Source organism: Bos indicus x Bos taurus, chromosome 25, assembly GCF_003369695.1.
Source record: "Bos indicus x Bos taurus breed Angus x Brahman F1 hybrid chromosome 25, Bos_hybrid_MaternalHap_v2.0, whole genome shotgun sequence".
Classification (NCBI taxonomy): domain Eukaryota; kingdom Metazoa; phylum Chordata; class Mammalia; order Artiodactyla; family Bovidae; genus Bos; species Bos indicus x Bos taurus.
The window spans coordinates 9,699,487-9,724,326 of record NC_040100.1 but is presented as its reverse complement, the minus strand read 5'-3'; the positions used below and the strand labels follow the sequence as shown (position 1 = coordinate 9,724,326).

Here is a 24,840-nt window from a genome sequence, read left to right as displayed (position 1 = left end):
TTACCCTCCACATTTCAAATTAATAAATGGCATTTTTCACCCATGGATCCAGGTCCTAACACCTCCAAAAGTCTAATTTTTATGTAATAATTGGATGTCAACTAAGTGATTTGTTAGCAACTATAAAATTAAAAATAAAATATTCAAATGATAACATACCCAATTATATAGATTCTACAAACTCTCAAGTAACATTTATAAGAATAATTAAACAACAACCAACCAAGACAATTGCTCTGTCTTCAAAATACCCTGAATTCAATCACTCCTTGTTCCTACTGTCACCACGCAATTCTAAAGTATCTCCCTCTGAGTAACTATAATCACTTTGCTTCCATTATGATCTGCTCTCTCAGTCTTTACAGTGGCCCTGTTTCTTCAAAAAGAAAGAATTTATTACTTCCCTGTTCAAAACCCTCCAATGGACTTGCCTATCTTGTTCATTCCAAAATCTTTAACACTTATTCCAGCCGCCAGTACATACAAGGTGTCTGATATTTGTGGACTGATAAATGAACGTTTGAATAGCACAATCCTGAAAGTTATGTGCGACAGTCAAAAATTTCTAAATTTCACACACAAAAAAGGATACCATGAGAGGATGAAATCCAATTACTGAAACCCTAAAGCAGTGTTATCCAAAGAGCAGTCCATGTATATATATGTGGTGTTATAAACTGCATTCCTATGTGTAAATATTTATGTAATTAATTTATTTACCGAAGAAAACTTTAAATTTCAAACAGTTTTACTTAAGAAGACATGAAATTTAAAAAATTGTAAAAAAAGAAGACACGAAACCCTTTTAATCTATTTAAAAGCAATCTGAAGACAAATAATAATAATCAGGGGGCTTTGCCTCAGCCAAATAAACACGTGTGAATGGCTCAAGTTGCGGAAAATGTTTGAAAATGAACTGCATATAAGGAAATCTCTTTTAAAGCACAATACTTTCCATCTTCAGCTCATTCATGACAGCCAGACTTCAAATAATTCTGAGGCAAGATTTTCTCTGCCCTTATCAAACACATGCCTAAGCCAAAGACCTGACAACAGTCTGATTTTAACCAAAAATGAAGTCATGGTGTTTATGAAATCAAGGCATGCACAGCCATATAACTCTAACTCTAAGAGACATTTCCCAAACCGAGGTCACAGAGCTTCCACACGTGCACCACTGACTTCAATAACAAACGGATCACCACAAATGGAAGGGAAGCCTAGCATGCTGCGGTTCATGGGGCTGCGAAGAGTGCAACACGACTGAGAGACTGAGCAACAGCAAATGGAAGAGCAGATCTCAGCTCAGGGGACTGTTTCTTGCAGGATAACGTGTCTGCATCAGTCTCAATCAGACCCTTAATAACAGTCACATAGTGGCAAATAAAGATATCAAGGCTAATGTGGAAAACCTTACAAAACTCACTTGAAGACTAAGTTTCTTTTTTCTTTTCTATAAACTTTTTGGGAAATGCAGGAATATACAATAGGAGAAAACGAAAGTCACCACCACGCAAGCAGGATTGTCTTATTTCAAGAACAAGGATTTTCCTAAAGAAAACTAACATAGTCCTCTAGGTACACTTCTCCTTTTAAAGGTGCCTTGTTCAGGAAAGGAGGCTCCTCCCCACCACCCTGCTACTAAGAGTATTACACTAGAGGTCTTTCTTCAGATCTCAAAGTTACCATTTCAATGCGTGATATATTTTTCTAATATTAGAATGTATCAAAATTTAATTTTCTAACCGTGGATATTTTTCTAGTTTCTACCATCTGTACTTGTCTTTCTAGGAAAAAAAAAAAATACAATATACTTATCAAAAAGATGTGGATGTCAGTTCTCATTTGACCTTCCTTGTTAATATCACAGACTTAAAATTTACCTTCCATAATGTATGGATAACAATTAATTAGCAATTTAATTAGAGTTGGTATATAGTTTGTTTGTGAGCACACATCCCATGGAAAATGTTACTAGGAAAAGTAATTACTTTACACAGACCTGGTATTTCTCTGGTCTTCTGAACATAAAGCAGCAGCCTCAATAGCAAAATTCTACTAGTTGGAAAATATGGATGATAAATCAACACTCTGGAACTATGTCTTAGTTTAAAAGAAATGGAATTTATCATTCCCTTCAAAGAATGAAAACTGAAAAGACTGACACACGTTTCAGGTTTGTAAGCTATTGATGTCTTAATTATTTTGACATCCCTTTAAAGGTTTACACTATGAAAACCAAGTGTTTATTTTCTAAGCAATTCTAATATAGCCTTTATGGGTTTTAAGGTTTAAGATGAATCAATGTGGTTACTAGTCCTATTTTAAAGGTTTATGCTAATAATTTTATAAAATATTTATTTGGCTGTGCCAGATCTTAGTGCAGCATGTGGGATCTAGTTCCCTGATCTGGGATTCAACTCAGGTCTACTGCATTGGGAGTGCTCAGTCTTAGCCACTGGACCAACAGGGGAGTCCCTATGCTCATAATTTTAATCATCATCTACTTTTCTTATCTCTATAGGAAGGAAAAGGTTCTGAGTATTTATAATATCTAGATTTTAACTTATAATTTTAATTTATAATATCTAGATATTATATAATCTAGATTTTCTTCTCATAATTGAGCTTCTAATTTAAAGTCAATTATTGAGGACTTCCCTGGCAGTCCAGGGGTTAAGACTTCACACTTCCTCTGCAGGGGGTCGGGGGGCACTGATTCAATCCCTGATTGGGGAACTAAGATCCGACAAGCTGCCTGGTGTGGCCAATGAATAAATGAATGAATGACTAAATGAATAAATTAAATTATTAAATGCTAGACTAGAAACAATTCAAAACAATTTTAGGTTAGTAAAATTATGCTAATGATAAAATGTGTATATTAAATTAACTGAGATGTTAACATGCAAAATAGGAGAAAATTTCTGATACTGGGCGAAAGCTACCGATCAGCTTATAATTTAGAAGCAATGAAGACAAACGTTTTCACTAGTCTGAAATAGCCAAACACCATAGTAACCAGTGGACATCAGGAGAGGACAGGCTATTATAAACAAAGAAGAAAAGGAGACAGAGATGGCAAACCAAGACAGGTTATGCAGCAGTTAAACAAAATAGTGAAGTACCAGGATGTAAAGTTACGGGAAAAACACTATGGGAAATGTGGTATGTGTGTATTTCACTTGCTCATTATAAAGCTGTACACTGAAAACACCTGTAAATGCATGTGGACACATCTAGCTTATTTTTAGATCTCACAATAAAGTGACATCTACCGCTGAGTACAGGGACACTGGAGCAGGGCGGGGGTTAACAACATTTTTGCTTTAGAAAAGAATCACTTTGAGGAGAAAAAAATTTACAGGAGTCATGTGAGATAAAAAAGAAAAAAATCAGTACACTTAATAACTATGAAATATAAGGCATGCTCCTGTTAATAATTAGCTGAATCTTTAAATAATGCAGGATACACTGGCTCATCTGAATTCATGCACTATCTCCGAAGAAGAAACTAGGTCTGAAGCAACTTTATATACATTAGTTTAGAATATTTTTACAGCTGCTGCTTCAAAAGTTTTGAAGGACACATTATATGTTAGCATTTTAAGGGAAAACTCGCTTTAGAAATTGAACTATTGATACTTTCTCCTCCACCTCACTAAGGTTGACAACCGGGGTCCCAGGACTAAGTAAGTCTCCTATGTCACAGCTCAGTAATAGGTTATAAATCTATTTCTGTGTGCAGCCGGTCTGGTCATAGTTTTCTCTTTTTAAAAATTCTGTTTCCCAATGGTAGAAAGTACCAGTATATAGCCTGGTCCACCACTCATCTTCACAGCTTAGTTTTGCTGTCTAAAACTCCCAGAGCATTGGGTGTGCTGTGGGATGTGGTTACTTCAGTCACACATACACATATATGCTTCCATTTTTTTTTTTTCCCACAAGTTTCCTTTAAAAATGAATGAAATGCATACTTGGCAATGTGAATGTGACAAATAATTTTTATGACCAGAAGTACACTTTTGGAATCAAGGCTTTTAGATAACTAACCTTCAATAGTCACCTCAACTTCGGGGTCCTCACTTGTTTCTGAAGGGACATGTTGAGTAGAATCTTGAAAAAAATAAAATTCTAAAATGACATTCATTATAAAGCACTTTCTATTATGTTCCAACATTTTACGGATTTGATATTCCAAAAGCAGCCTACCATAAAATTTTACTGTCATTTGAATTCACCTCATACTTGTTAAATGAAAATCTCTGACCCTTTTAAACAGGGAGAAGAGAAAACAAAAAGTAGAAAAACTCTGGAAAACTATTAGACAATACCAAGTTACCTGCATTAAAGGACTCAAACTTTCTAGAGGAGTAAGATTATAATGAAGTTAAAATTGTTTTCCTGCTGTAACTAGAAGGTGCTAGGATATATACAAAGGCTTTATTATGTTAAAAAAAAAAAACAAAAAACTATTTCTCCTCTTCTTTCAGAAATACCAGGAGTGGCTTATATTGTTAAATAAAACCACAAAGTTTTTGCGGTGGGAACCCTCATATCAAAACAGTGACTACTGTGACAAATACAGACAGGACTGTATCATCTAACTAACTTTGCATGTAACATACTTTATAAAATTAAATATTTGTGTTACTACAGAAAACAAATGTACATCAGAATGTTAGTGCTGGAAGCTCAGCTAGAGAGTATCTTTATCAACTCTCCTTTCATTTTGCAAAGGTTGAGAGATTAATTGATTTGCCAAAGATTATGTTCACTTGTTAGTAAAGGAATAAAGACTAGAACCTAACTTCAACTCTATTAACACTGCAATGACAATAAAAATTTCCTCAAAAATAAAGTGATTCAAAGCCTAATATCTAAATCACATTGCCCAATGAACACCAGTATGATTCATCTTGTAAACAGGTTTTATTTCCTTGTTGTAAATACTGCCTATCTAAAACAGGATTTTGTTACAGAGGAAATATCTAATTACCTCCACACAGTAAAAGAAAACAAACCAAAAAAAAATTCACCAACACCATCATCTATTAAAAAAATTCAACAAGAAATTTAAAATATTATTTTAAATGAGCATCTCAGTATTTCTGCAAGAAATGTATTCCATTGAAGTGAAGTGAAGTCGCTTAGTCGTGTCCGACTCTTTGCGACCCCATGGACTGTAGCCTACCAGGCTTCTCCGTCCATGGGATTTTCCAGGCAAGAGTATCGGAGTGGGGTGCCTTTTCCTTCTCCAGGGGATCTTCCCGACCCAGGGATCAAACCCAGGTCTCCCGCATTGCGGGCAGATGCTTTACCCTCTGAGCCACCCGGGAAGCCCATTAGAACACTCCAATTCTAAATCTGAATTTAGAAAGATCAGTCAACTTTCCAGCGACCTTTGGAACTCCCGCCACTCAAAGAGGGTAAAATATCAAATTATGGATTAAAAAAAAAAGGCAAATATAAAGAATAAAAAGGTACAGAATAGACTCCTTTTTTAGTCTTAAAAAAATAAGGCTTGACATGACCAGCTTATATGAGAAACAACAATTCTAAAATAAGATCTAGTTGCCTTACCACTTGCTTTCCTTGGGAGAAACCTATAAAAATTCTTTTGGAACTATCTAAACAGTTTACAAATTAGGAAGCCATTCTGCATGATAACGGTTTAACTCAAGATTCCAATAACTTAAAAAGCTGTGGCTGAATATTCTTTCAATCCTGCAATCAAAGGAAGATGGCGGGTTGACACAGCGGTCCACGGGGTGGCTGTAAGTATAAAAATGAGCAGCCAGACCATTGCTCTTTTAGTAATCTTATGGAGCCGACATTACCCTGATATGAACAGAGCCAGTAATAATTTAAATTTTAAATATTAAAACCATTCTTTCCAAATATGGCATAAGATGACCACGAAAAAATGGGCAACATTTTGCATCATGAAGAATTTTACTTACCACTTAAATTTTAGTCCCCACATATTTTATTATTCAATACAGTAAAAGAGGTTTAACATCTTTAGGGCTAAAAAAAAAAACACCTGTTGGCTAAGAAGGCATACCATAACAATCATTTTATTTCCAAATAAGGTTTTAAGGATAGTATTCCCTGTAGTACAGAACAATATAATATAAACACAGCAAAGTAAAAATTCCCAAATCTAACCTTCTGCTGGTACTTCCATTTCTGTTCCTTCATTGCCCTCTGAAGAATGATGGCTTCCTAAAAAGAAGATAAACCCATATAATAAACCAATAAAGACTGATGCTGGGAGAAGAGAAACTAGGCAACAATGCAAATAAAAACACAAATACAAGCTGATTCTTTTAACTTCTTAGCAGTTAATTCAAACAATATTATCTAATTCAGAAAAACTTGTTAACACTTCTGTATGAAAACTCAAAAGAATTATTTTAAAATGCAAACATATAGAGTAAACCTAAGTAGATGTGGGGATTTAATATTAGATACTAGAACTACACAATATAACTACTGAGAGATATTCGAATTTGAGAACTAGAATAGTTTGTTTCAGAGCGCCAAGCTCATCTGCCATTGATGCACACACAAAAACACACATCAGAGTCAGTTCTGTCTTTGCTCGTAAGACTCTATCAAGTCTAGAAACACAAGTTCAGGTTTGGCTGCGAAACGTTTCTTGCTTTCCATTTGTACTACGGTGGAAGCTATGGAAACTAAATCCCCATTATTTAATCAAAGTTGCACTTAAAGGAAATGCAGAAGTTAAAACTTAAGATACTACCTTTAGTCTCAAAAGCATTTTAATTCAGGTAATATAATCTGCCTGCTTCTACACACTGGAACATAAAGCAATGTATCAGGTTAGGCATTCAACAGTGAACAGGCTCATCCTACTGGAGAAACTTTACTCATAAACAGGAAAGAAGTCATCCAAAACCCAAGAGAGCCAATTAGGTTAAGTGCCCAAACTGCCCCAGACTATTGATCCTCCGTCCTTAAATGTCTGAGGTACTAACATCGAGAAGACTGAAAATCACTGCCTTCGTGTAGAAATAAAAATGTATTACCTATAGGGAAGAATAAAGCAAGGGAGCAGGAGGAAACATCAGGTCTATTTTGTCATCCACTGATAACTAATTTAAGAAACTATACTAAAGGCAACCCCCACCCCCAGACACAGGTTTTATACACTTTTATCTTGAGTTTTAAAGAGCATTGACTATAGTTAAAAAAAAAAAAAAAAGACTGTCATTCAGTACCTAGCACCTTCAAATTTAAAGTACCATGTTAAGACCAAATATTTGGGGTTTTCCATGTCTAATCTTATGGAGCTCTAATTATCTTGGGATTCTTTTCCATTTATTTTATGTTCTGAAAACTCACCTGAGCTCAAAACAATGGGTAAATCTATAAATCTGTAGCCAAGAATTATTCTTTACTTAACTCCTTAAATTATGCTTTCTCAACACACGGCTCCCCTCTCCCCATTAAACATTAACATTTGAATTTATGGAGCGCTGGATTCTTTGACTGTAATGCCAAAGAAAACAAAAGTGTGAGGTCAAAACAAGGAGAGGTAATGGAGAAAGGACCAGTACTTAAAAAGGGAAGGCTGGCTAAGAATAAGTCAGGTGATGTTCTTCAGGTCATAACACGGTAAGTAAAGGGTGATTCTGTGTGTACTTTTTGTTCTCTCAAAATGTAAATCAAGCAATTACATTTATATTAAAAGTACAGCTAAAGAAAAGACATCTTGGGACTTTCCTGGCGGTCCAGTGGTTAACACTGTGCTCCCAATGCAGGGGGCGTGTGTTCAATCCCTGGTGCGGGGACTAGGACCCCACATGCTGCATAGAGCAGCCAAAGAAGGAAAAAGAATGAAATCTAATGCACTCAAGCCGGAATAAGCAGAGGTAAAGTAAAGCCATCACAAATAGCCTATGTTCATCAAGGGAGGGAACACTACACAGAAATTCCCCAAAAGACATTCAATCAATAAAATTAGGGATTTACAAATGATATCTTACAATCTTTCTAAACATTAAGTATCAACATGACCTTACTGATATTTACATTACTAACTATACAATATAAGCCTTATTTCTGACTATTCTGATATAAGGTATAAATGTGTACTTTACCTTAAATATGAAAGTGTGTCATGTACCCATTTCGAGATTCATTACTAGATTCACAAAAGGGAAAATTGGTTTTCAAAAATTGTTGCTTGTGAAGTTCATTTATGTTTCAAAAAAAAAAAAAAAGGCCAATACATTTCCTTTTCCATTTAGAAAAGTAATAATACAGATATAAATAGAAAAACACAGTCTGTCCAGTATAAAGAAACATTACATAAGAACATCATGTGGGAAAATGGAAGTGAAAAAGTTATACCTTGCAAAGACTTCGAAAGGGGGAGTTTGTCATCAACATCATCAGTTTCAGAAGGGCCTGCTTTGGGACACAAAGATAACACTTCAAAACGAATCCCAAAAATAGATTTTGGGTCACTTCAGCAAACAAATTTGGGTGAGAGATATGGAATACTACAGCCTTTTCATGGGTTAAAAAAAAGGAAAAAAAAAAAAAAGACTGACAAATGAATGGTGTCAATTTATGGTCTTAGTGAATGGAAAAAGTGTATTCAGATAAAGCCATATACAGACAGTCAAAAGAAATTCTGAAAATGACTAGACACGAACTGAATGGGAATGATACGTCTAAATGGTGGATATGGGCCATGTTCGTGGCAGCAAGCTGGCACTTTCGCTTCATATAGGCAACAAGCACAGATACATCTCACAGGCTGCATTTGATTCTTCCTTGACAAATATTTGTCTTAATGCTTTGCCATACTAAAGAAAAATGCAGAGTCAAATTGTTGTACCTTCCTTAGAATCTCTAAAATCATGCAATTAACCTATCAATAAGCTTGAAACTCCATTGAAATAGAAATATGACAATTATTCATTCAAAAATCCTTTCTCTACAGATCCATAAAAATTTTTAATAACATGGTTTTCCCCAATAATTAATATACAATATATTTCGTCTTAATTAAACCTTCACAGAAAGCTATAGATATTGACAACACACTTGCATGTATTATGCTTTCAGTGACAGTAATAGATTTAAAAGAGAACACTGTGTTCTCAACGGCTACTTAACATAAACATGTTCATATCTGAAATGAACACAAACCGCTTCACTTTCTCTGAATATTTTTTGGAAAACATCCTAAGACTTTTAAAAGGCTTTGCAAATGCATGAGGAATTTCATGAAGAGGCACAAAAGTATACATTATAAGTAAAGGACGTAGCATAGAAAATAATTTCACAGAAAACAGAAAAATTATTTATATTTGGAGTCTCAATGAAGAGCAAAATGTTCAATGAGAGACCTGACTTCGAATGCCAGATTCACTGCTTCCTAGTCATGTAACCCAGACTTAAAATATACAGAAAAAATGTACTGTATGATAGCAAAATGTATTGACTTCATAATACTGCTTTAGCTGCTCTTTCACAAGTCTAGCTATATATCATTATCAATATTGTTCTGCTCTAAACTATTTTAATAAGGTCCTCTTTAAGCCAAAGTATATTTCTTAGGATTCCCATGGTATAGGATTTCTATTTTAAATAATGTGCTTATTATTGATTTCTAATTAATTACAATATTTTCTGGCAATTTCTTAAGGCTATCCATGAACAACTGTAAAGTTTATTTTTGTAAAAGTTCCATATTTTGTAAATAAACATTTACTGGGTATGGAATTCTGGATATACATGAATTGGCTTATGTTCATCAACTGCAGAGTTCAAATACTCTACTCTATAAGCATTCATCATTGGTTAAAATCTCCCATATGACTGCATTCACAAATTTATCAACTACATCAAACTGAATCAATTTTTTACTTTGACTTTTGAGGCTACATTTTTAGGTAATAAAAGTTAATGATTATCCTGTCAACTTAGTACTTTATTAGTATATTGACTATACAGTCTTACTCTTTATACTTGTTAATTTTTTCTTTTTTGGCCTCAAATTATTATTAGTAAACTTGGTTTCTTTTGGTTACTATTTGCCCAGCTACCTTCATATATCACTATACTATCAAATTATGTTGTTTAATTTTAGACATGTTTTAATAGCACATGACTTGGACTTTGTCATTAAATGAGTCGCACATGCGCCCTCACCACTTGAGGAGTGTCTACCCGTTTTTGCAGACAAATCACGCTTTCCCAGTGCTCACATCTGAGCCATCTTAGAGGAAGACTGACAGGTACACAGAGATGTGTCCAGGTCTATTTTGGAATTCGAAAAGTTTCGCAGAAAACATGAATGGTTTTAAAGCACAAGAAAGAACAAATGAACTGTAGTATAATCACATATGTAACCACTGCAATGCCAGTATCACATCAGTACTTGGGACTTCCCTGGTAGTCCAGTGGGAATCTGCCCGCCAGTGCAGGGGACCTGGGTTCGATCCCTGGTCTGGGAAGATCCCACATGGCGCGGGGCAACTAAGCCTGTGTGCCACGACTACTGAGCCCTTGTGCCTAGAGCCGGTGGTCCGCAACAAGAGAAACCACAGCAGTGAGAAGCCCGCACCCTGCAGACCGAGCAGCCTGTGCTCGCTCTAACTAGAGAAAGCCTGTGTGCAGCAGTCAAGACCTACTGCTGACAAAAATAAATAAAGGAAATAAGCCAGTCATAAAAAAGGACAAATACTAAAAAAACAAAACAAAAAAACAAAAAAACCTGTACCTGACAAAAATAGGTAGATCTCATAAACCTGTACTGATACAGGAGAACATACATAAAACACATACAGAGCATGATACCGTTTGTGCCAAAGTTAAAAACTGAGAAAATACATAAATGTTATGTGCCTGGATACACATACAAAGACATTCTGTGGAGCTGTATACTCATTTAAAGTATAAAATCATTATCAGGAGGGGCAAACCTCAATTTCAGTGAAGTGGTTAACTCAGAGAAAAAAACGGGACTAGGAAAGGCCTAAAGAAGGGCATCAGTAACACAGTCAGCATGTTACCTCATGTGAGATTCTGTAAACCTGGGAACATGTACATCATGTTTGTGGGTTTTAAACATTTTTAAAAAGCATTTTAGAATACAGTAGGCCATCTGAATCTGCATTCAGTATCTGCAGATTCAACCAACCACAGATCAAAAATATTTGGAACAGAGAAACTCCAGAAAGTTCCAGAATGCAAAATGTGAACTTCAAGCACGCTGGCAGTTACTAAGATAGCATTTACATTGTGTTAGATATTTCAGTAATATAGAGATGATTTAAATAAAGAATACGGGAGGATGTTTGTAGGTGACATGCAAATACTACACCATTTTATATAAGGGACTTGATCATCTGTGGATTTTGATATTGGAGGGGGTTGGGGGGTGACTCTGGAACCCATTCTCGTGGGTACTGACTGTACAACACAGCAGTTCAAATAAACCATCTGTAAGTACAATCAACAGCATGTCTCACAAATTACATTTTACAGAAGAGGCCTGATATATGCTGATGGATTCTATTTACATAAACTACAAAAACAGACAAAACTAACTTAGGTTGTTACCATTCCGGACACTGGTAACAGGGCTGGAAAGGGGGCTGCCAGGAAAGGAGCCAAGGGAAAAGGCGCCTCCAGCATGCTGACCCCTAACGGGCCTTGAGAACGCATGAGGCCGGAGACAGACAGAGGCAGGTGAAGGTTTCAGTGCTTTTGTGGTGGATAGAACAAGGAGGGAGAAATGCCAGTAAGAATACAGCAGACCTGAACAATCATTTGTTAAGCAACCTTAACAAATCTAAAATAACTGAAATCATACAAAGAATGTTCTCCAACTGTAATGGAAATATAACTAAAAATCAGTAACAGAAAGCTATCTGACAACTGCACAAGTATCTGAAGAGACTACACTTTCCATGTAAACCAAAGGACAATGAGGAAATGACAAGGAAAATTAGAAAATGTTTTTGAACTGAATGAAAAGAACTATTAATACTAATATGTCTAAGTTTATAGGGTGCAGTTAAACTAATGCTGAAGAGGTAACTTTACAGCATTAAGTACTTACATTGGAAATTATCTCAATGATTTACGTTCCCATGTTAAGAAACATAAAACTAAATTAAAGCAACAAAAAAAGACACATAAGAGCAAAAAAAAGAAAAAAAATTACTGAAATGTTGCAAAAGCTAGATGTTTGAGTAAAAAAGAAACAAAAAACAGAAACAGTTCCAGAGCCAGAACCAAGTAAATAGTAACAATGAAAAACATTAAACACTTAGATATAAATCTTATAAAATATGTATAAGATATGTATGGTGAAAACTAAGCACTGATGAATCACAGAAGAGCTAAACAGATAACATCCACATATCATGCTCATGCATCGGAAGACTCAATATTAAGATATTCAACCAAATTTAGTCGATAGATTCAGCATAATCTCCACCAAAATGCCCAAGGGCTTCTATAAACTGTAGTCCTCAAGACAATGCAATTTTGGGAAAGGGTAGAAACAGAAATATCTATGTAACAGGATACGCTTGAGAAAACTGACAATGTAACAGAATATTCTGAGATGTAAAAGTATTAACAAAAAAACAATAGTCTTTTCAACAAAAGGTGCTGGAAAAACTGGATATCTGTATGTGTAAGTTTGAACTTGGAATTCCACATACTATATAAAAATTAGGTCTAAACCAATCATAGACTTAAATGTAGAACTATAAAAGTGCTTATAAAACACAGAAGAAAATCTCTGTAAACTAAAGATTTTTTTTTTGGATATGGTACTTAAGCACAATTCATACAAGGGAAAAATTCCCCAGTAAGTTGGACATCATCAAATTAACCTATTTGCAAATCCCATCACAAAGGACTTTTATTCAGAATATACAAAGAACTGCAAAAAATACCAAAACTGCATGGACTGTATCTCTCAGGCTAGATGAAAATCAATAGTCTGGCTCCCACCTTCTTCAACTGCACTTGATCTTTTCAGCAATCTTTTCTTCTACAAATATCAGATTTCCACTCCCATTACTCAAGCATTACCTTAAGTCACTCACACTCCCTATTTTCAAGGGGGAAAAAAATCTTATATAATCCTGTCTAGTAACAGCAAAGCTAAAAAGACAATGCCACAGATACAGAATTTTATTTTTAAAATTAAATATAATGTGCTAAAAAAGATTTTATTAAACAGTGTTTATTAAGTATGTTAGCAAGGTACCAAAAACTGCTAAACGCCTAAATATTTTCCAAAATTTTAACTTTTCGATTAAAAACCTTTAGATTTATCTAAACCTTTTAGCCATGTGATTACTACCATCATGGCAATAAAACAATCAAAACTGACATAAAAATTATGAAATTCACTAGGAGACAACTTAATATATGTACATAGATTTAATATATATGTATACATGATTACAAAGTAGAATAAATTTATCCCTAGCTTTTACAATACTCCAGAACTGATAAAAAATTATTATTTTAAATGAACTAAACCTATTAGAGAAATGTAAATTAAAATCGAAAAGAGGTATCACAAGACACCCAATAAAGTGGCTAAAAATAATGCGGACCATACCAGTGTTAACAAGGACATGGAGCGACAAGAACTACTGCCCCCTGATGGAAATGCCCAACAGTACAAGCGCAGTGGGACACAGCTTAAATACCCACCACAGGTCTCAGCTATTCCAGTGCCAGGAAAGCTACTCCAGAGAAACGAACGCTATTTCCAAACAAATGTTCATAGCAACTGTATTTTTAACAGCCCCGAACTAGAAACAACCAAATGTCCATCAATAGACGGAAGGATAAACTGTGGTACAGATGAACAATGGAGTAACATTCAGCAACAAGATGGAATTAGCTATCGACATATGCAACAATGTGGATGAATTTCAAAACAATTACACGGAATTTGAAAGTCACAGCTCCCCACCCCAAGAAAACAGTACATACTTTATGATGATTCCATTTATATAAATTTCTTAAAGCTGCAAACTAAAATAAAATGATAGAAAACAAATCAGCCATTGGCTGGGGAGAGCTGTGAATTACAAAGAGGCTCAAGGAAATTTGAGGGTTATGGACACTTCATTATCTTGAGTGCAGTGAAGACTAACGTTTTTGGGTTATGGGTATACATAAAACTAATCAGATCTTATACTTTAAATGTTTAATGTACTTTATGCATCTATGACAATCAAACTTACCATAAACTAGAGATGTTCTTCTAAACTAAAATCCATCAATGCAGAAAAGCAAACTGCATTGTGAAATTATGAGCTTTAATTCCTTCTTGATTATCACTCAAGAAGAGATAGAGAATAAAAGGGTAAATACCTAAAACTTAATAATATCTGATCTTTTACAGATTTTTAAAATAATAAAAATAATGTGAAGTTATTTTTGTTCCACAAACAGATATTAAAGGTTTAGAAGACTTTTTATGCCTTGCAAATAACTCTGAAAAGTGAAACTGAATTCTATCTTAAGCCACAACTTTTACTTGTCCTTTTTAAGAATATTAATGATTATTCAACATTGCCCGTGTAGATGGACTTTGAGTGCCCCATTTTGAAATCAATTTTATTCCAGTGAGAAATTACAAGTACACCTGCTAGTCAAGGACCAAAGGACCAATCAATAAAATAATATCTAAGAAATTCAGGCAATTAACAAATTTTAATTATAACCAACAATAATTTCTGGAAAGAAAAACTTTATTAAATAGTACTACCTTGAATGTTATATTGATAGTAATCAGGATCTTCAGATTCTTCCTTCACTGTCACAGCTGCCATTTCCAGAGAAATGCCTATAAAAGAAAATTAAATTATATAATTATACTTTGAGGCATTCAGATTGTATAGGGAAGTCCCCTGTGCTCTGCTATTAATGCAAAATAATGCATTCAATTCATATTTTAAAGGTTTGCAAAAGACAAAAGCTTGCAAGGTATCACGGGGACAAAAATAATCTAAAACCCAACTAAGACAAAGTTTTAACCACCCTACTAACATTCTGGGATTATTATTTAATGCTAAATCTATCTTCCAACAAGTTATCTTTGCAATTAAAGAAAATTAGTCACAGTGCTTTCACTCATAGTCAAAAATGTTTTTATAAATCAATGAAAATCACCTGTAAACATCAATTTTAATGACCCAATATTCCAGAGTAAAGATGGCATACTTTTTAATGATTTTAATAAAGAGACACTGAATTTTTTTTCCCTCCTAACATGTCTCTTTATTAATAAGGGTAACAAATCATACCTTTTAGCCTAACACTTTGCCCACAATGAGGATAAATAATTTGAAGTAGACCTTTGTGGCCAGATATAAATGAGTGTATATTGTACAATTCCATGTAGAGGGAAGTCAAAATTAGAGAAAAGAAGTCTATGTTGTTAAAACTCAAGTAATGCCAATTATACCTCAAGAAAGCTGAAGAAAATTAAAATGCATAAGCCTTAGGTTAAAAAAACATACTCAAGCAAACAGCTGACTTTCAGAAGAGTAATGAGAGGGGAGGAGAGACCCTTCTTGGGGTGTCATTAATATTCTGTATCCCAGTGCGTGTTAGGTCACAGGCATTTTTATTCACTGGCCATATATACACTTATATTTGGCATATATTATACTTCAATTTTATTAAAAGTTTTAAGATTCTTAACAAATTCTTTAGTGAGTTCTTAATAAAAGGTATTTTCCCCACATATTCAAAAACAAAGTGTAAGGCAGAAAAAAATAAACCTATTAAAAAAAAAACCCTTTATAAATAAACCACTATGTGTACTATTAATCTACAATTTTTTTTTTTTTTTTTTTTTTAATCTACAATTAAGATGGTTGAAAAATTCAAAAAATATCATTTTTCTCAAGTCATCAAGTCTATTTTTAGATCCAAACTATTCAGGAGACAAATACATAAATTAAGGGGAGAAGATTTACAAAATGGTGATTTCAGTACAACAAACTAAAAACTAAACCGAGATTTCCTGTGACGTGAAAGAGGGAAAGAAAAAAACTTCTGTGAAACAAACTGTGTAACAAACTCAAATACTTATTCCCAATAAGGAGAATTCAACGCTGCCTTTCTTGCAGACCCCTCTAAAAATAACATACATAAAAATTCTCATTCATTCAGTATCTCCTCTCTCTCTCTCTCTCTCACACACACACACACACTCACACTTCTTCTAACCCCAACAATTCATTTCAAACACCATTAGATTGCTCTGACCAAGATATGCAGCTGCATCAGGAGTTTCAAAGGCCCAAAGCAGGGTGGCAGAAGGAGACTATTTATTTCTTTGAGGGGCAGTCTCTCAGGCCAGGGAGACTGAGGAAAATGGGGGACAGGCAGTAGTGGTGATAGCCCAGCCAAAGTGTCAAAGGGTCAGCAAGACAAAGAGGTTAGCAATGAAACCTGTGTGAAAGGAAATATGCAAACACACTGAACAAGGTTTCCACGGCTCTCAGAAAATTCTCCAGGAAAGGAAGGAAACAAAAAAAAACCTTGGGGTGTCCAAGAGAGGAACTGAAGATATGGGCATGAAAAATCATAGATGGGAATGGATAAACATACGTTTGTAAATATAAATACACATGAACAGATACTCCAGCTCTGCCTACTTTGAAGCAATGATATCCCACCTGTGGCAACAACATCTAACACCAACAGATGATTTCTTAGCAAAAGAAAAGAAGGGAGTGAGGGGAAAAGAAGACAGACAAGAAAACACTAGCATTGCAATAAAACAAAAAAGAGAGGCAATAACAAGCGTTGGTCAAGCGATGGAAACCCAAACCCTCACACACTGCTGCTAAGAACATAAAATAACAGTCACTAAGGAAAACAATTCGTCGGTAGCTTAAAAAGTGAAGCAAAGAACCACAATTCACTCCTCTGAATCTACTAAAAAAAGGTAATGAAGACACATCTCCGCACAGACACACATACAGATTTTAATTCAAAACAATCAAAACTGGCCAAGAACTCAAATGTCCAATAAACGGTAAATGGATAAAGAAGTAGTATATCCCATACAGGGAACAATGTCCAAGTATGAACTGTTTATATACGCGACAGGGCTTTAGAAGATGTGCCTCAAATCATCAACAAGCAGCAGCAGCAGTAATATTAACAAATAATGTCACCTTTTGGAATAAATCTGTTCTACTTCACATCAAAGCAGTAAGTAATGAGTCCAAAAACAAACTTCTAAATTAAGGGAAAGTCTTCTTTACTTACATTTCACAACTGATTCTAAATGCACTGGTACATACCAGAATCCTCTGAGGGTTCTGTTTTTACTTTGACGGGGCCACAGCTGAAAGGAAAAGAAACCCCGATGAAGCTCTACACGATGAGGGCCACTTACACACAGCACTCAAATACCTGGATGTCACAGGATAACCTCACTCGCCTGACCCAGTCACTGCAGAAGTGACTCACTTTAAAATTCACATATTTATTTCCTGCATCAATGACTTGTTAACTGAATTTAGAAATCTAATTCCAATGAACATTTTGGGAGGGAAAGGTAAAATAAAACAACATGGTCTTACTAGAAGGCCTTCCTATTCACAATGTGGTCACCAGACTAATCACACTAGCTTCATTCAGGTTAACCACTGCCATTCATAACTACTAAGTCAAAAAGTGCATTTTCACAGGCCCTCCAAGGGATTCAAATGCAGGCCTTTTTAATATTCTAATACATCAATAACCTAAACACTAAAACTTGCTGAAGTGTGGAGGTTCATTAGTACTAATGAAATATGCTTTACCTTCCACTTGGAGATATCATTGACCTTTCAGCATCTGTAACCATCACACGACCACCTAGGTACAAAAAAAATATTAAGATTTAGATTTCTCCAACACTAATATGAAATATGACTGTGCTTCCAAAGGTCCTAACTATAGAATGAACAGGAGAAAGGGAGTTCACAGCTCAGGGTCATTCATATGAGTATTGCTGTTAGTTTGAAAGAGTGTCCTTCATTCTCCCCTCTAAGGAAGATATTCAGGGATGATAATCATCTAACAGCTTTTAGCCCCTCAACCCTCCACAAACCTCCCATTAATGAGAAAGCTCCTATTTTCATCAGTGAAACAAGTACACCAATATACTATTACTGAATAAGACAATACTGATGTATACAGGAAGTCAGATTTCTGTTAGGAGTAGATCTGGGGACTTCCCAGGTGGTTCGACTACAATGGGCACAGGTTCAATCCCTGGTTGGGGAACCAAGATCCAGCATGAGTACATCTGCCTCAGAAGAACTGGACAACAATGAGTGCTAACGGGGACAAGGTCCTTCTTAAGGTGATGAGACAGGGTGATAGCTGTGCATCTTGTAGACACACTGCAACCCACTGACTTATATACCACCAAACGGTGAATTCTGTGTTTGCAAAAATTAAAGGAAAAAAGAACAAGACTGACTCCATCAAATGCTGACGAAGATGCAGAACAACTACAGTTCACACACTGCTGGTGGGAACATAAACCAAAACCAGCACGCTGAAAGCCACTTCGGCAGTGTCTTAAAAAGGTAAATAACTAGTTACTGTTACAATCTCGCCACTCCCTTTGTCTACCCAGGAGACATGAAAACAATGTCCACATAAAAACTTGCACTCAAATATCATAGTGGCTTTCTTTATAAAAGCCAAGAAATGGAAACCCACATGTGCATGGGCAAGTAAATCAGTAAACAAATTGGGAGTATCTGTACCGTGGATACTAGTCAGTAATAAAAATGTATCTGTTGATACATGAAACGCGGAAAAATGGCAAAGCAAGAAGCCAGACGAACAAAAAAGAGCACGTACTCTAAGATTCCATTTCCATAAAAAAACATAAGAAATCTCTGCTGACAACAACATGAGTGACAGTCTGGGGACAAGGCAGAGAGGAGGAGAGGAATTACGACGGGATGCAAGGAAGCAGGGGTGAGAGAGGTTTCATTATCCTGGTTGCAACGACAGTTTCCACGGCATATACATGTGTTGAAGCTTAGCAAACTGCACATTTTAAATATGTGTGGTTTACTGTATGTCAATCATATCTCAATAAGCCTGTTAAAAGTTTTTACACTGGAAAATGCAATCCCATTATAATTGCAACTTTTCAATTACTTTGAAAGTTGGTATGGCAAAAGAGCCGAGCCATACAAAGCCACCCACCTGGACAACTCATTATTATAAATAAATACTCTACAGAAATATTGTTTAACTAACCACTAGGCCTCAATGTTTCAGAACATGTTTCTAGAATCACAGACTTCATAAAATACAAATGGCAAACTACGGCTAATCTGCAATACATCAGGGCAAAAAAATACTGATCAAGAAAAAATGAATGTTAACTTAAACATGAAAACCAAGTCTATACTTTCTCAATCTCAAAAAGGACACATACAAAAACCTACAGATAACTCAACGGTGAAAGCTCGAATGGCTTCCACCTAGTATGGAGAACAAGGTGATGTTTGCTACAGCCACGTCCTACTCAATACTGCACTGAACATCCTTGCCAGAGCAACAAGACTAAGAAATACAAAACATTCAGACTGCGAAGTCAACTGTCTTGATTTACATACAACATGATTCGCTCTGTAGAAAGTCCAGAAATAAACAGGGTCAACTAACCAAACTGCCAGAAAGCCGTTCCATATACCGCATGGACTGTACACTTGACATGGGTGAACTTTATTTATGACACGTCAATGACACCCCAATAAAACTTCTAAAAAATTAATCTTTTCATCATAGTGAGAATAACAGAGGCTATCGGCCAGAAAACAATATATGCTTGGGTATCCATATTATCTTGTCCTTTCACGTTTACATCACTTAGAAGTTGCCAATGACAGTGATTATTTTCTTTGACAAGTCTCAAAGGGGTGCTAGTCTTTTAAATACCCCTTTTCCCTTCAAAAGGAATGTCTGGACTTCCCAGAAGGAAGTCCTGTTGAAAACCTGTTCATTTTTCAACGGCCCATCTTAATTCCCTCTTTCTCGTAAACTCCTTCCTGGGCTTCCTCCCTAGAACCTCCACTAACCGTTCCTCCAGTGTGTACACCGTGCTCCTCCTGTGGTGACTCCACCTTAGACCACCAGCACTGGAAGCCTTTAATGTTCACACATGGCTGTGCATCCCCTCCCCTCCCAATCCTGTGTTCCATCTCTCTGTGCCCGCTCAGTGGACTATGTAAATTAAGTCCCTCATAATTCTGGGGCATGAGGACAGATCCTTACACCCTGCAAACACAAAGCCTTGAATACATCATAAAGCAAGCGGCTGAGCTGAAAACAATAAGTCTCTGGTTTTTCAGCTCAACAGATTTTTCACTGGTTTATATAAACATTGTACCACTCCACTCCAAAATGTCTTACATCATATTCTCAAAGAAAATAAAGGAGACATTCTTACAATGTATTGAATTTTTGACACAACAGGTTTAGTAATTGGTCCTGTTATAATGTAAGCAAAGCAATCACTTACCTAGGTGCTTCTTTGGCTCTAGGAAAGGTCTGCAGTAAAACAGAACGAAATATTACATGTAAACACAAAAAGTTATCAAAAAGCATAAATTTAAATGGTTTCTATAGTAAACAATAATAAAAACATATTAACTTAAGGTGAAGAATTATTCAACTTTATTTGAAAAAGCTATTGAGGACAAGGGAGAAAGTACTTCACCTTTTAATGATAAATGAAATCCCTGCTTTGTTCTCCAAAATCCACTTCAGGGTTGCAAGATCATAGTTTTCAGGGTGTTTGAAGGCTACTCCTTCTGGAAGCCCCTGCACCACCACGGCCGACTGATCTCGGAGCATCTTTTCATATGGAACAGGCACCACTGTTGACTTGCCTAAAGCTTTCCCTGAGGTTAAGAGATAGGGAAAAGGCAGAGAGACAGTAATCATTAAATGGTAAAATTTGAAAAACTTAACCATGATCAGTTATCATGGTTCAATAAATGGCATTAGTAGGTTTTTGGGGTTTTTTTTCGCCATGTTGCTTGCAGAATCTCAGTTTCCCAATCAGGGATTGAATCCAGGCCACGTCAGTGAAAAACCCAAAACCCTAACCACTAGGCCACCAGGGAACTCCCCTGCATTCATGCTCTTCAGTTCAGTTCAGTTCAGTCGCTCAGTCATGTCCAATTCTTTGCAACCCCATGAATCGCAGCACGCCAGGCCTCCCTGTCCATCACCAACTCCCGGAGTTCACTCAAACTCACGTCCATCGAGTCGGTGATGCCATCCAGCCATCTCATCCTCTGTCGACCCGTTCTCCTCCTGCCCCCAATCCCTCCCAGCATCACAGTCTTTTCCAGTGAGTCAACTCTTCGCATGAGGTGGCCAAAGTACTGGAGTTTCAGCGTTAGCATCATTCCTTCCAAAGAAATCCCAGGGCTGATCTCCTTCAGAATGGTCTGATTGGATCTCCTTGCAGTCCAAGGGACTCTCAAGTCTTCTCCAACACCACAGTTCAAAAGCATCAATTCTTCGGCGCTCAGCTTTCTTCACAGTCCAACTCTCACATCCATACATGACTACTGGAAAAACCATAGCCTTGACTAGACGGACCTTTGTTGACAAAGTAATATCTCTGCTTTTGAATATGCTATCTAGGTTGGTCATAACTTTCCTTCCAAGGAGTAAGCGTCTTTTAATTTCATGGCTGCAATCACCAATATTTGATTTCAAAACTATTTTCAAATACTAGAGGGCCCTATTCCTATGTTAGCAGTGGTCTAAACCTGAAAACGAATTCAAAAAGCCAAAATGGAAAACATATATTGATAAAATACACACATAAAATTCACACAAAAGGAAAGGAGCAATGGCCCACTGTGGTATAATACATTCTTTTCATATACAATTCAGCCTTAGAACATGGAACCCTGACAAATCCTACTGTTACCATAAAACGCCAGGCAATTTAGGGCTAATATTCTCATTGAAAACTTAGATAAACCCTACATTCACAAACGAACGTATCCCCTCGGCTGTCTGTGGGTATCAGACTGGGGACCCACACATGCTGGAAACTCCAGTCCCCAGAGTTGAGTCTTATCTACAAGTTCACAGCGTAACCTTTATCCTCTCCCTCTTTCCTCTTTCCCTAAAAAGAGCTGTTTATTGCATAACTAGACTAACAAAAGCTGCTTTTTTCCCAGGGACTTGTTGAGATCAGCACACTTGTCAAAAATAAACAGGACTCTTCAGGTCACTATGCTGTGTCACTGCAGGTTCTCTGGTGGGGGATGCGGGTAGTGGTGAAGTTAAGCATCTGTAGAAGAGGCAAGGGGCAGACAGGGAATCTCTGCACCCTCCTCTTTAATTTTGCTGTGAACCTAAAACTACATTAAAAAACAAAAAAGAAACCAACTCTAACGGCTAAAGAAAGGTCATTCATAACGTTAACCCAATATCTGGGAATCAACTCATTCAATTGTGAAAGCGTGTTTCGTGATTGTTAAGTCAGTTGCTTAATCTGCCCTTTAGAAAAGTCAACTATATAACATATTTTTTTAGACAATTCAAGTGTATAACCCTACCATAGCAAAAGCAGAAATAGTCCTCAACTGTTTTTCTGAGTGTTTCTATCTCCACAGCATCGACACTCATCCGATTTGCCTGGGCTGTAGATTTCATTTTATGCATCTCTGCAGCCTTTTCTTCTTCTTCAACACCTGTAAAATATTAATGCTATAAAAGGTCCATATCCATTATCTTAATATTTGGTTTTTGCTAAGAATATTTTTTCCAAATGCTAACACTTATGATTTGACAGAAAGGAAAGAGAGGAGGAGGAACTTTAAAAATAAGAACCTAAAAGACAAATGACTTGAATGGAGATTATAAGAAACAGAGATCATCTCTGAAACAAGAGCAGCTACAGGTGACAATTCTACCAAGTAAAAATTAGGTACTAGTAATTTTAAAATGAAAAGATACCTTAGAGTAACTACACATTTAATACGGGAAGATTATCACCACAAAATCTTTCTTGTTGCCAAGTCTAACACAAAAGGCTCTATAGACACTTGACGTGTGGCTACTTAGCACTTGAAATGTACACAGTGCAAATTAAGATGTGTTGTAAATTTACAATATAGCCTGGATTTCAAAGATTTAGTACCAAAAATTGTATGCAAAATACCCCATTAATAATTTTTTTGAAGAAGGAAATGGCAACCCACTCCAGTATTCTTGTCTGGGAAATCCCGTGGAGAGAGGAGCCTGGCAAGCTACAGTCCATGGGATTATAAAGAGTCAGACTCAACTTAGCACCTAAATCACCACCCATCCTTCAAGGTACTAGACATTTTTACATTCACCTATTCATTTTAAAATCCTCTAGGAGATAACAAAGTTCATCTTCCTAATGACTTATAGGGTTTCTACAGTGCATAACAAGATTTGTATTAAACAAATTAGTGGTGGGGGAGAAAATCGAATAAAACAGAATTGCTTAGTATGCTTTCTGAAGGACTGAGTGTCTGTTATACAAGAAAATATCATATGATAGTGATAATGACCTTTAATTGAGATTTTTTTTTTAGAGATTTCATTTGTAAGGGGTCTAATTCTCAGAATGCCACCATCAAAATTGAAGCTCACAGAGAATGTAAAAACAGAAAGCAAATAGGTCTAAGAATATTCTGGCATAAATTATTTTTATTTAATGAAAAATGTAAACCTTTAATGTATCTCTCGGATGACCTAGTGCTGCTCATAGAAGGTGATGGCACTGGAAGTTTGATGTGCTGTGCCCCTGGTTCTGGATGTCCCTTGTTAAAACCAGGAAATAAGATGGAAAAATATATCTGGGTGGAAATGTCACTCTGTTGATTTGTGAGCTATAAATATTCACCTTTTAAAAATAATTTAAAAGTATAAACAAATGATTAATATGTAAGTTGATACAGAGGCAAAAAAGCAAAAAAAACAAAAAAACAAAAAAAAACCCATGAGCCATCCTGTATTTTGGTTGTTGCTTTAATAAAGAATTTGGACAGGTGAACAAAAAAATAATTTTTATACTGATTATATATGTTGAATGATAATGTTTCAGATGCCAGGTTAAAATATATCCACTAAAACAAATGATGCATTTTCTCCTTACTTTTTATTAGAAAAATTTTAATTTTTCTAATAAATCTAAGTGATTCACATTATTTTATTTCCATAGGATACTGCCTTTCAAAACCCTGGAAAAGAGCTTAGAACTCTCTTCTAAGAATTTCTAAACTGACTCATAAACCCACTGATTTGGTTTCGGAAGACAATTGATCTTATCTGCAGAACAGTTTATAGGAAACGAGTATTAGGTACTTAAGCATTATATACCAAAAGATTATTCTCTGTGGCATCAATGTTTTGGTAATAAAAAAAGTATGAATACTAACAGGCAGGGACTATAATTTGCAACTGAGGACAATTCCCCTAATGCTTAGTTCTAACCACTGAAGAAGCCCATTAGCAAAGCATATAGGGGACAGGGATGTACACACAGCTGCCAGTGGGATTACAGTATTCATGGGACAGATGGCAACTGACACACACATAATCAAAGCAACATTATTAGTACAAATTCAAATAACACAAACATAATCAGAGTCTTAAAAACTCTCAAAATGGTAAGAAATAATGAGGGAAAAAATTTAAACAGATTACTACCATGAAGCTTAAAAGATAATGGGTGCGGGGGAGGCAGGTACAGTGGAGGGGAGAGATGTTTTTTAAAAA

The 24,840-nt window shown here is 35.9% G+C and overlaps 1 protein-coding gene across 9 annotated transcripts in view; it reads right to left on the bottom strand.

Moving 5' to 3' along the window:
* GTF2I (general transcription factor IIi) overlaps window positions 1-24,840 on the bottom strand; it is an 81,768-nt gene that overhangs the window by 33,589 nt on the left and 23,339 nt on the right. For 3 of the 9 annotated variants that reach the window (XM_027527391.1, XM_027527393.1, XM_027527392.1), the window contains 7 exons: window positions 22,647-22,781; window positions 20,780-20,963; window positions 20,582-20,610; window positions 17,853-17,907; window positions 17,349-17,392; window positions 14,795-14,872; window positions 6,172-6,228 (listed from right to left, as the gene is read on the bottom strand). In XM_027527391.1, the coding sequence (XP_027383192.1) occupies window positions 6,172-6,228; window positions 14,795-14,872; window positions 17,349-17,392; window positions 17,853-17,907; window positions 20,582-20,610; window positions 20,780-20,963; window positions 22,647-22,781 (582 nt within the window). Of the gene's footprint in view, window positions 1-4,053; window positions 4,117-6,171; window positions 6,229-8,382; window positions 8,443-14,794; window positions 14,873-17,348; window positions 17,393-17,852; window positions 17,908-20,581; window positions 20,611-20,779; window positions 20,964-22,646; window positions 22,782-24,840 lie in introns of all 9 variants that reach the window. The other 6 variants (XM_027527384.1, XM_027527385.1, XM_027527386.1 and 3 more) reach the window with 5 other exon arrangements.